At 39.5% G+C, this 15,790-nt stretch overlaps 1 protein-coding gene across 1 annotated transcript in view; it reads left to right on the top strand.

The window, feature by feature from the left end:
* Positions 1-3,671: 3,671 nt before the first annotated feature.
* LOC309862652 (olfactory receptor 7C2-like) overlaps positions 3,672-15,790 on the top strand; it is a gene marked incomplete at both ends in the record, with an annotated part of 72,353 nt that continues 60,234 nt past the window's right edge. The window contains one exon of the mRNA XM_082726777.1: positions 3,672-3,875. Coding sequence (XP_082582903.1) covers positions 3,672-3,875 — 204 coding nt within the window. The remainder of the gene's footprint in view (positions 3,876-15,790) is intronic.

Consider the following 15,790-nt stretch of genomic DNA (forward strand, 5'->3'; position numbering starts at 1 on the left):
TATCAGTATTTAAATCACAGCTATCTTCAGGTTCTGCCTTCAAACTTGTAACACTTACTTTTCAGCCAGAAAATTCACAGTAAACACTTAGCTACAAGTTTAAAAGTTTTAACCACAGTGGTACCTGGGTGGCTCAGATGGTTAAGCATCTGCCTTCAACTCAGGTAATGATCTCTAGGTCCTGGGATCCAAAACCACAGAGGGCTTTCAGCTCAGCAGACAGTCAGCTTCTCCCTTTAGCTCTGCCTGTCCACAGGCTTATTCTCTCTCTGTCTCTTAGATGAATAAATGAGATCTTTAAAATAAAATAAAATTTTATTTTGAATTTTATTTAAATTAAAATTTCAACCACAAACAATGCAACAGCTCTGTAATTTTTCCCCACAGGCTGCTGGTGATAGAGATGTTTCTTGTTTTCTTAAAGTGTCCTTCAGATTCAGCAAACTTCATATATTTGATAGCTATTCTGATTGGCCTTTATCATTAGATGCCCATATGTTATTCTCTCTCTCTGTTTTTATTTTTAAAACATTATCAGCATTTCAAATTATTTCTTCTGATCATTGTTTCTCAATTGACATTTGGAACATATTTTGACCATTAAATCTTTACATTTTGTGTAAATATGTCTACCTTCTTACTTCTGAATTTCTTGCTTTATTTAGTGGTGTCACCCATCTGTTAACTTTTATATGTAGTTTTATTGATGTTCTACTGTATTGTTTGGTTACACGTACTCTGAGGTCATAAGCCCTGTGGTTTTTTGTAAGGTCTGAAGGAGGGGACAGATTTCATATTCTTCCAGAAAGATATTCCTTTATGCCAGCATTCTTTGAGAAATTTCACCTTTTCCAAAGAAATTGAAATACAACCTTGCCACATGGTAAATGTCCTTATACACTGAGAGCTAATTTATTTTTTAAATTTATTTTCAGCATAACAGTATTCATTATTTTTTCACCACACCCAGTGCCCCATGCAATCCCTGCCCTCTATAATACTCACCACCTGGTACCACAACCTCCCAACTGCCCACCACTTCAATCCCCTCAGATTGTTTTTCAGAGTGAGAGCTAATTTCTAACTCATTTAACAAATAAATACTGAGCATTCTAGGAGCATTATATATTATATTATTTTGTATCTAGGACTTAGACAAGTTAATTATTAATCCATATTGATATCATAAATAATTGCTATTTTATATCCTATTTTAGTTCATTTTGTTTTTTTTCTTTCTTTTATGTATTTATTTATTTATTTATTTTAAAATTACATTTATTTATTTTCAGCATAACAGTATTCATTATTTTTGCACCACACCCAGTGCTCCATGCAATCTGTGCCCTCTATAATACCCACCACCTGGTACCCCAACCTCCCACCCCCCCACCACTTCATTCCCCTCATACTGTTTTTCAGAGTCCATAGTCTCTCATGGTTCACCTCCCCTTCCAATTTCCCCCAACTCCCTTCTCCTCTCCAACTCCCCATGTCCTCCATGATATTTGTTATGCTCCACAAGTAAGTGAAACCATATGATAATTGACTCTCTCTGCTTGACTTATTTCACTCAGCATAATCTTTTCCAGTCTCATCCATGTTGCTACAAAAGTTGGATATTCATCCTTTCTGATGGAGGCATAATACTCTATAGTGTATATGCACCACATCTTCCTTATCCATTCATCTGTTGAAGGGCAGAAAGATTCCCTTCATTTTTTTATATAAACATATATTTTTATCCCCAGGGGTACAGGTCTGTGAATCACCAGGTTTACACACTTCACAGCATTCACCAAAGCACATACCCTCCCCAATGTCGTTTTGCATAAAACTGGTGTTTTGAAATGGCTCAATTTACATTTTAACCTGGTTTTGTGATCCCTTCATTCTGTTCATTCTAAACCTACCCACATTCTTGGGGATTTTTATAGGAAACACATATATTCATAAAACTTGGTGAAAAAAAAAAAAAGAACAAAGAAGGTGAAGTCCCTGCACTTTTGAATCATGAATCACCACAATGAGGACAGAACTTAATGAAATAAATGTGTGTATGAAATGATATCCACAGAAAAATTGATATGAAGAAAATTGTTGAGTACAAAAAGAATTGTCATGGTGGGGACAGGATTGTAGAGTGTGGTCTGTGGACCCATTTGCACATTGGGTGATATCCAGAATGATGATTAGAGTGTGCCCACTGGGTTAGAAAAAGAGAGATGTATACCCAAAGCTCAAGAATATCAAGAAAATATGACACATAGAGAAGGGAGAAAGGGACTAACCCCATCCCCTACCAGACCACATAGAAATAAATTGGCCAGAAATGATGCAAGAGGTACATGAAAAATAAGTCTTCTATGCTTGATATAAAAACACCCAACTTTTGTTGTGTTATGTATACTTTGTCTTGTGGAGTGTTTGTTTAACCCATTGCTCAATTTCGAGAACACACACACACACACACACACACGTATATATACATTTAGGCATTTTTAAAATTTCTTTTCAGCATAACAGAATTCATTGTTTATGCATGTATTTTAATATTTAAATATATTATTTATCCATGAGAGGCTTAAGGATTGGCAACTCTGCATTTTGCAGGGAAAAGTCCACTGATAGGGCCTATGTGGGTCGAATTCATTCCTGGCACAATCGAGATGGCAGGGACAGAGAAAGACAAGGGACTAACACAAACCAGGAGAGGATGGTGGGGTGTGTGTGCGTGTGTGTGTATGTGTGTGTGTATGTAACTTGTAGAGTATGAACTGTCTCCACAACAAGGTGCCAGGACTCATAACTCCCAAAGTGACAAAACACCATTCAATCAAGAGAGGCCACTAAGAAGAGGATCTGGTTCAATTCATGAGATGCCTTTGCAACACGATGAATACAGTGGGAGAGGCAGTGGGGACAAGGAAGTCCCTGTGCCTTGAGGTTTCAGAGGTAAAAGAGAGGTCACTTCTCTCCTCAGTGTGTCTGAGGACTTCTCTCCTCAGGCTCCCTCCTGCTCATTCCCCTTGTAGCACTGGCTTTGCTTTTTGACTTGAACAGTTGGGAACAAGTACCATCCTCAAGGCCTTTGCACTGGCCATTACCTCTGTCAGGTACACACTTCCTCCATAATCCTAGGTCTGCCTCCATCTCTTAATTGAGATATTTGTGGCAATGTCACCTTGTTCACAGAATTGGCTTATATACCCATGAAAATATCATGCCCTATTCACTCTTTGCTTTATCCCTGTTATCCTTTTCTTCATACCATCTGCCACTCTCTGAAAGGCTATTTATTTTCTTATTTGTTAATGTATTCCTTCTCCATTATTGAATGATAGGGAAATTTTTTCCTTAGCACCCTATCCTCATCACCTAGAAAATGTTTAAATCATGGCCAGGACTTAATTTGTATTTCTGGGATTTGAAATAATTTACTTGAAAGTGTGGAATACATGGCCTTTTGTAAATTAAGTGATTGGAAGAAAAATTTCATAATTATTGTGGTGCAGGGGATCCCCTGAATTGGACCATAACCATGTGCAAAATATTAAAATGAATATTTAGACTACAAAATTAAAAAGGTAACATTTTAAATCTGTGAGCAATACAAGCACATGAAAATTAATCAAGCTGTTTGCCTCTGTCCTTGAAGTCACCTCTACCACATGAAACCCAGCAATGATACACAAATTTCAGAGTTTCTTCTTCTGGGATTTTCAGAGGAACCAGAACTGCAGCCCCTCATATTTGGGCTTTTCCTCTCCATGTACCTGATCACGGTGGTTGGAAACCTGCTCATCATCCTGACCGTCTGCTCTGACTCCCACCTCCACACTCCCATGTACTTCTTCCTGGCCAACCTGTCCTTTGTAGACATCTTTTCCACGTCCACCACTGTCCCTAAGATGCTGATGAATATACAGACAGAAAGTAAAGTCATAACCTTTGCAGGCTGTGTCACACAGATTTATTTTTTCATACTCTTTGCTGTGTTGGATGTCTTTCTCCTGAGTGTGATGGCCTATGATCGCTATGTGGCCATCTGTCACCCCCTACACTACAAAGTCATCATGAAACCCCAGTTCTGTGGACTGCTGGTTCTGTTGTCCTGGATCATGTGCATCCTGAATTCCTTGTTGCAAAGTTTAATGATGTTGCGACTTTCCTTCTGTACAGAGGTGAAAATCCCTCACTTTTTTTGTGAACTCAATGAGATGGTCCAACTTGCCTGTTCTGATACCTTTCTTAATAATTTGGTGATGTATTTTGCAGCTGTCCTGCTGGGTGGTGGTCCTTTTGCTGGCATCCTTTACTCTTATTCTAAAATTGTTTCCTCCATACGTGGAATATCATCAGCTAGGGGCAAGTATAAAGCATTTTCTACCTGTGCATCTCACCTTTCTGTTGTCTCATTATTTTATTGTACAATGCTAGGTGTGTATCTTAGCTCTGCTGCTACCCAGAGCTCCCATGCAAGTGCAGTGGCCTCAGTGATGTACACGGTGGTCACACCCATGCTGAACCCCTTCATCTACAGCCTGAGGAACAAAGATATAAAGAGGGCTCTGAAAACATTCTTTTTGAGGGGGATTGTACATGGTCAATTGTCATAGGACTGAACAAGTTCCTAAGATTGCTTAGGCTTAGTTTCCTGAGCAAAATTTTATTGGATAAATATTTGTATTCAGTTTCTAATGCTAATGTAAAATGACTACATCAGTGTTTAAAACACACTTATGCTCTGACAAATTCAGGGGGTCAGAAGCCTGAAATGTTTCTCACTGGGATAAAAAAAAAGTTTGCAAGTCTTGGTGCATTCTGGACAATACAAGGAAGAATCTGTTTACTTTTTTATTCTAAAATAATTAAAATAGTGCAAAAATTCTAAATATATTTCTTATAAATAACAAAAGTTTCACACTAAGGGACCAAATGATAGCTCTTAATTTATAAGTATGAAATTCCTAATCATTTGGCAAATGTGTCAGGAAGCTGAGGTATGTCTTGCTCAAGGTTTTTCATTTGTTTGTTTGTTTGGTTTTAAAAATTATTGTATTTATTTGTCAGAGAGAGAGAGAGAGAGCATGCCCAAGCCAGAGGAGAGGTAGGCAGAGGGAGAAGCAGGCTCACACTGATTAAGGAACCTGGGACTCAATCCCAGTATCCTGGGATCATGGCCTGAGCTGGAGACAGATGCCTAATAGATTGAGCCACCCAGGCATTCCTTGCTCAAGGTTTATATCAAAAAAGCTTAGTTCTCCTCGTTGAAAAGGAACACAGGGATATTCTATAGATGGCAGGGCTGTGTGTCCACCACAAGTCAACAATTTGGAGATCCAAGGGATCTCATCCAGACACATTGTTCAGTCCTAGGCTTTGTGGAAAAGTTGAAGTCAGGGTTGGGATAAGGTGCTGGAAGGTCTAAACTCTGGGAGCTCCTGAGGAAGGGGTAATTAATTCTGGATTCACTTGGTTATAACCTGGTCTGTGGGGGGAACACACAATCTCCAGGAAAATTTCCCTTCATGTCCACACCAGTGTCCCATAGGAAACTCATGTGCTTAGAGGTTGGAGGACCAGGAAGGAAACGTGCCTCATGAGCAGACAGAGAAACTCTAAATATCCCCAGTGTAACAATACCTCTGCCTGTGCCAAATTGGGATGTATAGGGCCTGGTTTTGCCTCTGGAGTCCTAAGCTTGGCTGGGAGACTTATCTCACCCTCCTTCCTGCCATCTTGTCAAGGGACAGAATTTAGTCACCATCATCCCGACACAGGAGGAATTCAGACTGCCACATAGAGACCCCTCCCTCAGAGTTGCCATTCAGGTCAGTCCCAGAGCCCAGCAGGTTCTGCAGGCCAGGGTCATACACAATCCAAACCTGGTGCATTTATCTGAGTTTACCTGATAGCCTCCAGCCTAGCCCAGAACCTAGAGATCTCAGTACTCATTTGCTTGCCCAACGAACTGATGAATGGATTCACTGATGATGTTAAAGAAAGAAGTGAATAGTTTCTCAGCAGCACATGTGTGATTGCTAACAATGAAGTGAAGGGATGGGAGGCATAAAGTACTTCCAGTAAAAATAGAACACATTACCAAGTTTTGCAATTAAACAGATTAGGAATATTAGGTATGGAGAGATGTCCAGTGAAGTCAGGGCATTTCTTTTTTGTCTTTAAAATGGGGCATATTGTACTCTGTTTCCATACTGATGAGAAAGACCTAGACCAATTTATTTCTTCCAGATAATAACTTGCAACAGTAATTCATAAGACATACATTTTCGCAGCATCCCCTGTTCCTCTGGGTATTCATGTGAAAACAATTATCTAACAATGAAAACTATATGAAGGGGCTTAGCTTTGCAATGATTTCATCACTAGGAGAGCTGAATATATTTTGGGGTTAGTTATTCATTTTTTTCTCTACTGTACATTGTCTCTACCAGGTCTTTGTATTTGTACAATGGAGTCGGGGGAGGTGATTATTATTTTCTTTGATTGCATTCTTTCAAACAAAGAATTAGAGGAGGGTTTTGTATTTATTTTACCAAATTTGCTGTTTGCATTGAGTTCTAGTATGTATGTATAGATGCATATGTGGGGAATTGTGTTCATTATTGTATGGACTTGAATCTGTCACTTGGTTATATGGTGTTCTCTTTATTGCATTTTGATATTATCCACCCTGAAATATCAAGCTTTCACTAATATTTTTTAATTGGCAGTCCTTGCAATAAACAAAAATGAAGTAAATGGTACTTTGTACATTGAGTGCTAATAAATCACCTCTATATGTATTTTCCAATTGTTTTTGCATCTCTGTCATTCCCCATGGATCCTTTTGTCTCTTTGTGATGAGATCCATTTCTAAAAGTTGCACCATCTTTGACTGTCATCTCTTCTTTACCTTTGACTGAAGATTGCCTTTACCTTCCTAAGCATATTTCAATCCATGTATCTTTATGTAGAAAAAATGATCACTTAGAGAGTGCTTACTCCCCAGCTGTAAAGATAATTCACTCATATTCTTTTATTCCAAGTCTTTGGACACCTAATATGGAATTAGTGAACCATTTTGACAGCACTGAATTATTATTTTATGTCTTTTTATATGTTAGTTTTAGATTCTCATTGAATTTTGTTTCACACAGTTGTTTTGAAGACAGTATACTTGACCTAATTTCATTCCTCCTGTCAATCCTTATTCCTTAAATTCTTTGTTTCATTAAAACTTCTCTTCCTAGATTATGTAAAAATACACATTCATACACTGTAAAATTGGATAAGTAGTATCCTATGCTCATGATAAATTGTCTTTTTTCCTACTTCTTTCCATTCTTCCTTTTTACTGAATAATACCTCATGAACTTGCCTCCAGTCAACTAGGGTAATGAGAATTCTTTATTTCAGGGTCTGCATAATTTTCACTATGTGGCTATGCTACTCACACTTTGAAAGATTTTCCAATTCTTTTTCAATACATTGCTACTATAACAATTCTACAAAACTATTTGGAGATTGTATGTTAAAAGTCGGGTTCTACACTGAAGGAAATATTGTTCTTCAGGGGGTCACTGGGAACTTGGAGTCACATGGGAGGTGTCAGGAGAGGCCAAGGATGCTCTAAACATCATCCTGCAAGGCTCAGGATACAGGCCACCACAGAGAACAGACTGGACCACAATGTCGATAGTGTCGAGATTGAGAATTTCTGAGCTGAGCAATATGTGTATTTTCATATTTATAGCTGTCTCTATGTTATTTTCCCAACATCGTAATAGTTCACATTTCTGCCAGCAAAATCAGAGAAACTTCCTTTGCTACGTGTTTAAAAATTCCAACCAAGATGTGAGGGGGAGACAAGATGGCGGGGAAGTAGGAGGAGTCGCCATTTCAACCTGTACTCTAAAGTGAGCTGATTACCTACCAAAGAATTCTGATCGACCATGAAATCAGCCTGAGATTAGAATTATACACTTCTGGATCTCTATAGGGGCAGAAGACAAGTAAAGTGGAGTGGGAACATCGGACTGATATCAGAAGATAAACAAAAGGGGGAGAGAACCACCAGAAGTGACCCATTGGAAAGTAATACCCCAATGCGAGAGTGCCCTGTGATTGGGGAGCAGCATTAACGTGGAGTGTGCTTGAGAGCACTCAAAAAGAGCAAAGGATCCTGGGGCGAAATTGTGGAAATTGGGGTGGTTAGGGTTAGGGGCTTAAGTCCCTGGACCCAGGACAGCCACCCCTGGCACTGAGCCAGATAGACTGCGGTGAAGAGACCAGGTCTTGGTCCCTGAGCTGCCAGCGTGCCTGAGAGCATTGGGGTGAGAATGAGGGAGCCTCGTCGGCCGGCAGAACCACAGCCTTTTGCACTCTCCACTCAAGCGCTGTGCTACCAGAGTCTGAGTTGTGCCCCACACTCTCCCCTGAAAGAGGTGTGTGCAAGCGCTAGCCGGGGCTCTCTTGGACCCTGGAGAGTCTGAGCATTCTCAGTCTGGGCCATTGGGAAAATCTCAGTGTACTATCTCTGCTTGAGACCTCTCTGGCAGTCTGGAGCTGCCCAGACAGCCACAGCTATCGCCTATCAGCTATCCGGGTTTTGGGTACAAGCAGGAGTTCCTGTGACCCCAGAGACCATGACTGGGAACATGCTCTGCCAGCAGCAGAGGGGGGAATTTATGTGCTCGAGAGCACCCAGAGGGGAACAGACTGAGGCTTATTTCTGAGAGGGAGGTCTGGGTGCAGTTTGCTTTCCTCTAAACCTCCAAAAGCCATCAAAAGCTGCCAAGGGGAAAGAAAACAAATGAACAAACAAACAAACAAACAAAAAAACCTCCAGAGTCCATAGTCTCCCATGGTTCACCTCCCCTTCCAATTTCCCCCAACTCCCTTTTCCTCTCTAACTCCCCATGTCCTCCATGCTACTTGTTATGCTCCACAAATAAGTGAAAATTTTCCCAATCTCGCTAATGGAACCAGTGCTCATGTACTGGAGGCCGAAAGATCTCCCCCCAAGATCACAGAATTTAGAAAGACCTCGAGACATCTGAGAGTGAAACTGATGAATCATAATTGTAGACAGGAGCTCTTGAAATCATGTAGGGTGAACAAATTCCTTATGTACAGAGGGAAGCCCATCAGAACAACGTCAGACCTGTCCACAGAAACCTGCTAAGCCAGAAAGGACTGGCAAGACATATTCATGGCACTAAATGAGAAGGACATGCAGCAAAGAATACTTTATCCAGCAAGACTGAAATTCAAAATGGATGGAGAGAGAGATAAACAGCTTCCAAGACTGGCAAGGTTTACAAGAGTATGCGACCACCAAGCCGACACTGCAAGAAATATAAAGGGGGGTTCTATAAAAGAGGAAAAATCCTAAGAATATCATTGAACAGAAATATATGGAGACTGTCTATAGAAACAAAGACATCAGTGGCACCTGGGTAGCTCAGTGGATTAGGCCTCTGCCTTCGGTTCAGGTCATGATCTCAGGGTCCTGGGATTGAGCCCCGCATTGGGCTCTCTGCTCAGCAGGGAACTTGCTTCCCCTTCTTTCTCTGACTGCCTCTCTGCCTACTTTGGATTTCTGTCTTTCAAATAAATAAATAAATAAAATCTTAAAAAAAAAAAAAGAAACAAAGACTTCAAAGGTAACACGATGTCAATAAAAACATATCTATCAATAATCACTCTCAACATGAATGGCCTAAATGTGCCCACAAAATGACACAGGTTTGCATATTGGATAAAATGATAGGACCCATCCATATGTTGTCTACAAGAGACCCACTTTGAACCTAAGGATACATCCAGACTGAAAGTGAAGGAATGGAGAAGTATCTTTCATGCCAATGGGCCTCAAAAGAAGGCTGGGGTAGTGATTCTCATATCAGATAAATTAGATGTTAAACTAAAGAATGTAGTCAGAGATACAGAAGGACATTAACATCATTCTTTTTTAAATTTTCTTTTTGAAAAATTTCTTTTCAGCATAACAGTATTCATTGTTTTTGCACCACACCCAGTGCTCCATGCAATACTTGCACTCCTTAACACCCACCACCACCTGGCTCCCTCAACCTTCCACTCCCTGACCCTTCAAAACCCTCAGGTTTATCAGAGTCCATAGTCTCTCATGGTTCACCAACCCTCCCCCTTTCCCACAACTTCTTTCTCCTCTCCATCTACCCATGTCTTCCATGTTATTAGTTATGCTTCACAAATAAGTGAAACCACATGATAACTGACTTTCTCTGCTTGACTTATTTCACTCAGCATAATCTCTTCCAGTCCCATCCATGTTGCTACATAAGTTGGGTATTCATCCTTTATGATGGAGGCATAATACTCCATAGTGTATATGGACCACATCTTCCTTGTCCATTTGTCCATTGAAGGGCATCTTTGTTCTTTCCACAGTTTGGTGACTGTGGCCATTTCTGCTATGAACATTGGGGTACAGGTGGCCCTTCTTTTCACTCCATCTGTATCTCTGGGGGTAAATACCTAGTAGTGCAATTGCGGGGTCATAGAGAAGCTCTATTTTTAATTTCTTGAGGAATATCCACACTGTTCTCCAAAGGCAAAGGAAACAATAATGAAAATGACCTTTTGGGACATTATCAAGATCAAAAGCTTCTGCAAAGCAAAGGAAACAGTCAACAAAACAAATAGACAACCCACAGAATGGTAGAAGATATTTGCAAATGACAGTACAGACAAAAGGTTGATATCCAGGATCTATACAGAACTTCTCAAACTCAACAAACACAAAACAGATAATCATATAAAAAAATGGGCAGAAGATATGAACAGGCACTTCTCCAATGAAGACATACAAATGGCTATCAGACATATGAAAAAATGTTCATCATCACTAGCCATCAGGGATATTCAAATTAAAACCACATTGAGATACCACCTTACAACAGTTAGAATGGCCAAAATTAGCAAGGCGGGAAACAATGTGTGTTGGAGAGGACATGGAGAAAGGGGAACCCTCTTCCACTGTTGGTGGGAATGCAAGTTGGTGCAGCCACTTTGGAGAACATTACATCATTCTTAAAGGGACTATCCACCAAGATGATCTAACAATTATAAATATATAAGCCCCAATATGGGAGCCATCAATTACATAAGAAAACTGTTAATCAAGATAAAGAGTCACATTGATATGAATACATTAATAGTAGGAGATCTTAACATGCCACTCTCAGTAGTAGACAGATCATCCAAGCACAAAATCAATAAAGAAACAAGAGCATTGAATGATACATTGGACCAGATGGACCTCATATATATATACATACAGAACATTCCACCCTAAAACAACAGAATGATCATTCTTCTTGAGTGCCCATGGAGCATTCTCCAGAATAGACCATGTACTGGGTCACAAATCAGGGCTTAATTGATACCAAAAGATTGAGATGATTCCCTGCATATTCTCAGATTACAATGCTTGGAAATCGGAGGTCAACCACAAGGAAAAGTTTGGAAAGAACTCAAACACCTGGAAGCTAAAGACCACCTTGCTTAAGAACGCTTGGATCAACCAGGAGATCAAAGAGCTTAAACAATTCATGGAAACCAATGAGAGTGAAAACGCTTTGGTCCAAACCTATGCGATATAGCAAAGGCAGTCCTACGGGGGAAATATATAGCCATCCAAGCCTCCCTCAAAAAAATTGAAAAAACCAGAACACATCAGCTGTCTCTACACCTTAATGAACTGGAGAATCAACAACAAATTAAGCCAACTCTACATGCAAGAAGGGAAATAATCAAGATTGGAGCAGGGATCAATGAAACAGAAACTAGAGATACAGTGGAATGCATCAATGAAACTAGAAGCTGGTTTTTTGAAAGAATTAATAAGGTCGATAAACCATTGGCCACACTAATCCAAAAGAAAAGACAGAAATCCCAAATTCATAAAATTATGAATGAAAAGGGAGAGATCACAACTAACACCAAGGAAGCAGAAACAATCATCAGAAGTTATTATCAACAGTTAGATGCCAATAAGCTAAGCAACCTAGATGAAATTGATGCATTCCTGGAAAACTATAAACTTCCAAAATTGAACCAGGAAGAAATGGACAACCTGAATAGACTGATATCTAGTAACGAGATTGAAGCAGTGATCAAAAACTTCCCAAAAAACAAGAGCCCAGGACCTGATGGATTCCTTGGGGAATTCTACCAAACTTTCAAAGAAGAAATAAGACCTATGCCCCTGAAGCTGTTTCAAAAAATTGAAGCAGAAGGAAAACTTCCAGACTCTTTCTATGAAGCCAGCATTACCCTGATCACCAAACCAGGCAAAGATGCCCAACCAAAAAGGAGAGTTTCACACCAATGTCCCTGATGAATATGGATGCTAAGATTCTCCAGAAGATCCTAGCAAATAGGATCCAATAGCACATTAAAAAGATTATCCACCATGACCAGGTGAGAATCATCCCTTTGTTGCAAGGATGGCTCATGGGAGGTTGGGGGAACCAGGTGGTGGGTATTAGAGAGAATACGGAATGCATGGAGCACTGGGTGTGGTGCAAAAATAATCAATACTGTTACCCTGAAAAGAAATAAAAAAAAAAAAACAAATCAATCAATGGGATAGAACAAATCAATAAGGGAAAAGAGAAGGAGCACATGGTCCTCTCAATTAATGCAAAAAAAAGCATTTGACAAAACCCAGCATCCCTTCCTGATTAAAATGCTTCAAAGTAAAGTGATAGAAGGAATATTCCTCACCTTTATAGAATCTATTGAAAAACCCACAGAAAATATCATCTTCAATGGGAAAAAGCTCACAGCCTTTCCACTGAGATCATGAATACAAGGATGCCCACTCTCATGACTCTTGTTTAACAAAGTATTAGAAGTCCTAAAACAGCATTCAGACAACAAAGAGAAATAAAAGGTATCCAATTGGCAATGAAGAAGTCAAACTCTCTTCGCAGATGACATGAAAGTTTATATGGAAAAACCAAAAGACTCCAACACCAATTCAGTAATGTGACAGGAATAGAAAGTCAATGTACAGAAATCAGTTGTTTTCTTATACACTAAAAATGAAAATATAGAAAGGGAAATTAGAGAATTGATCCCATTTACTTTAGCACCAAAAACCATAAGATACCTGGGAATAAACCAAACCAAAGAGGTAAAGGATATGTACTCCAACATCTACAGAACACTCATGAAAGAAATTAAAGAAGACACAAAAAGATGGAAGACCATTCCATGCTCTTGGATCGGAAGAATAAACATTGTTAAAATGTCTATATTGCGTAGAGCAATCTATACTTTTAATGCTATTCTGGTCAAAATTCCATCAGTATTCTTCAGAGAGCTAGAGCAAATAATCCTAAAATTTGTATGGAATCAGAAGAGACCCCGAATCACTAAGGAAATGTTGAAAAACAAAAATAAAACTGGGGGCATCACGTTACCTGATTTGAAGCCTTACTACAAAGCTGTGATCATCAAGACAGCATGGTACTGGCAAAAAACTGACACATAGACCAGTGGAACAGAGTAGAGAGCCCAGATATGGACCCTCAACTCTATGGTCAATAAATCTTCGACAAAAAGGAAAAAATATACAGTGGAAAAAAGACAGTCTCTTCAACAAATGGTGCTGGGAAAACTGGACAGCTATATGTAGAAGAATGAAACTCGACCATTCTCTTACACCGTACACAAAGATCAACTTAAAATGGATAAAAGACCTCAATGTGAGACAGGAATCCATCAGAATCCTAGAGGAGAACATAGGCAGTAGCAGCTTCGATATCAGCCACAGCAACTTCTTTCAAGATATGTCTCCAAAGGCAAAGGAAACAAAAGCGAAAATAAACTTTTGAGTCTTCATCAAAATCAAAAGCTTCTGCACAGCAAAGGAAACAGTCAGCAAAACAAAGAGGCAACCCACGGACTGGGAGAAGATATTTGCAAAGGACAGTAGATACAAAAGGTTGATATCCAGGATCTATAAAGAACTCCTCAAACTCAACACACACAAAACAGACAATTATATCAAAAAATGGGCAGAAGATATGAACAGACACTTCTACAATAAAGACATACAAATGGCTATCAGAGACATGAAAAACGTTCATCATCATTAGCCCTCAGGGAGATTCAAATTAAAACCACATTGAGATATCACCTTACACCAGTTAGAATAGCCAAAATTAGCAAGACAGGAAACAACATGTGTTGGAAAGGATGTGGCAAAAGGGGAACCCTCTTCCACTGTTGGTGGGAATGCAAGTTGGTGCAGCGTCTTTGGAGAACAGTGTGGAAATTCCTCCAAAAATTAAAAATAGAGCTTCCCTACGACCCTGAAATTGCACTCCTGGGTATTTTCCCCAATGATACAGATGGAGTGAAAAGAAGGGCCACCTGTACCCCAATGTTTACAGCAGAAGTGGCCAAGGTCGCCAAACTGTGGAAAGAACCAAGATGCCCTTCAACGGACGAATGTATTATGCCTCCATCAGAAAAGACAAATACCCAACTTTTGTAGCAACATGGACGGGACTGAAAGAGATTATGCTGAGTGAAATAAATCAAGCAGACAGAGTCAATTATCATATGGTTTCACTTATTTGTGGAGCATAACAAATAGCATGGAGGACATGGGGAGTTAGAGAGGAGAAGGGAGTTGGGGGAAATTGGAAGGGAACATGATCCATGAGAGACTATGGACTCTGATAAACAGTCTGAGGGTTTTGAAGGAGTAGGGGGTGGAAGGTTGGAGTACCAGGTGGTGGGTATTATAGAGGGCACAGATTGCATGGAGCACTGGGTGTGGTGCAAAAAAAAGGATGAATATTCAACTTTTGTAGCAACATGGACGGTAGTGGAAGAGATTATGCTGAGTGAAATCAGTCAAGCAGAGAGAGTGAATTATCATATGGTTTCACTTATATGTGGAGCATAACAAATATCATAGAGGACAAGGGGTGTTATAGAGGAGAAGGGAGTTGGGGTAAATTGGAAGTGGAGGTGAATCACAAGAGAGTATGGACTCTGAAAAACAATCTGAGGTGTTTGAAGTGGCGGGGGGGTGGGAGGTTGGGGTACCAGGTGGTGGGTATTATAGAGGGCATGGATTGCATGGAACACTGGGTGTGGTGAAAAAATAATGAATACTGTTTTTCTTAAAATAAATAAATTGAAAAAATTAAGGAAAAATGAATACTGTTATGCTGAAAATAAAAAAATAAAGTAAAAAAATAAAAAAAGTTAACCTCCACCCCCCAAAATAATGATGGTATAGCTGTAGAATGAAATTCAACAAATAAATGAGGAAGACATCCTGCCCTTTGTTAAAACTTGGATGAATCCTGAGGAAATTATGCTAAATGAATAATCAGACCAAAAATGACAATGTCTGTGTAATCTCATTTATATGAAAATACAAAATTATAAAATCATAGAAACAGAGAGTAGGTTGATGTTTTCCTGTGGCTGGGGTTTAGGGAGTTGAGATGATGCTGGTGCAAACCTACAAAACTTCAGTTATAAGATGAATGAGTTCTGGGAACTTTTGTACAACATGGTCATTATGGTTAACTCTGTTGCACTGTATACATGAATGATGCTGACAGTGTATATAGTAAAAGTTTTACTACAAAAAATAATAAGTTTGAGAAGTGATGGATGATTCAATAACCCATCATGGTGATCATTTCAAAATTCATATGTACATGAAAGCACCAAGTTGTATGCTTGGACTTCCACAATCTTACAT

The sequence above is a fragment of the Mustela nivalis genome (genome assembly GCF_964662115.1).
Source record: "Mustela nivalis genome assembly, chromosome: 1".
NCBI lineage: Eukaryota > Metazoa > Chordata > Mammalia > Carnivora > Mustelidae > Mustela > Mustela nivalis.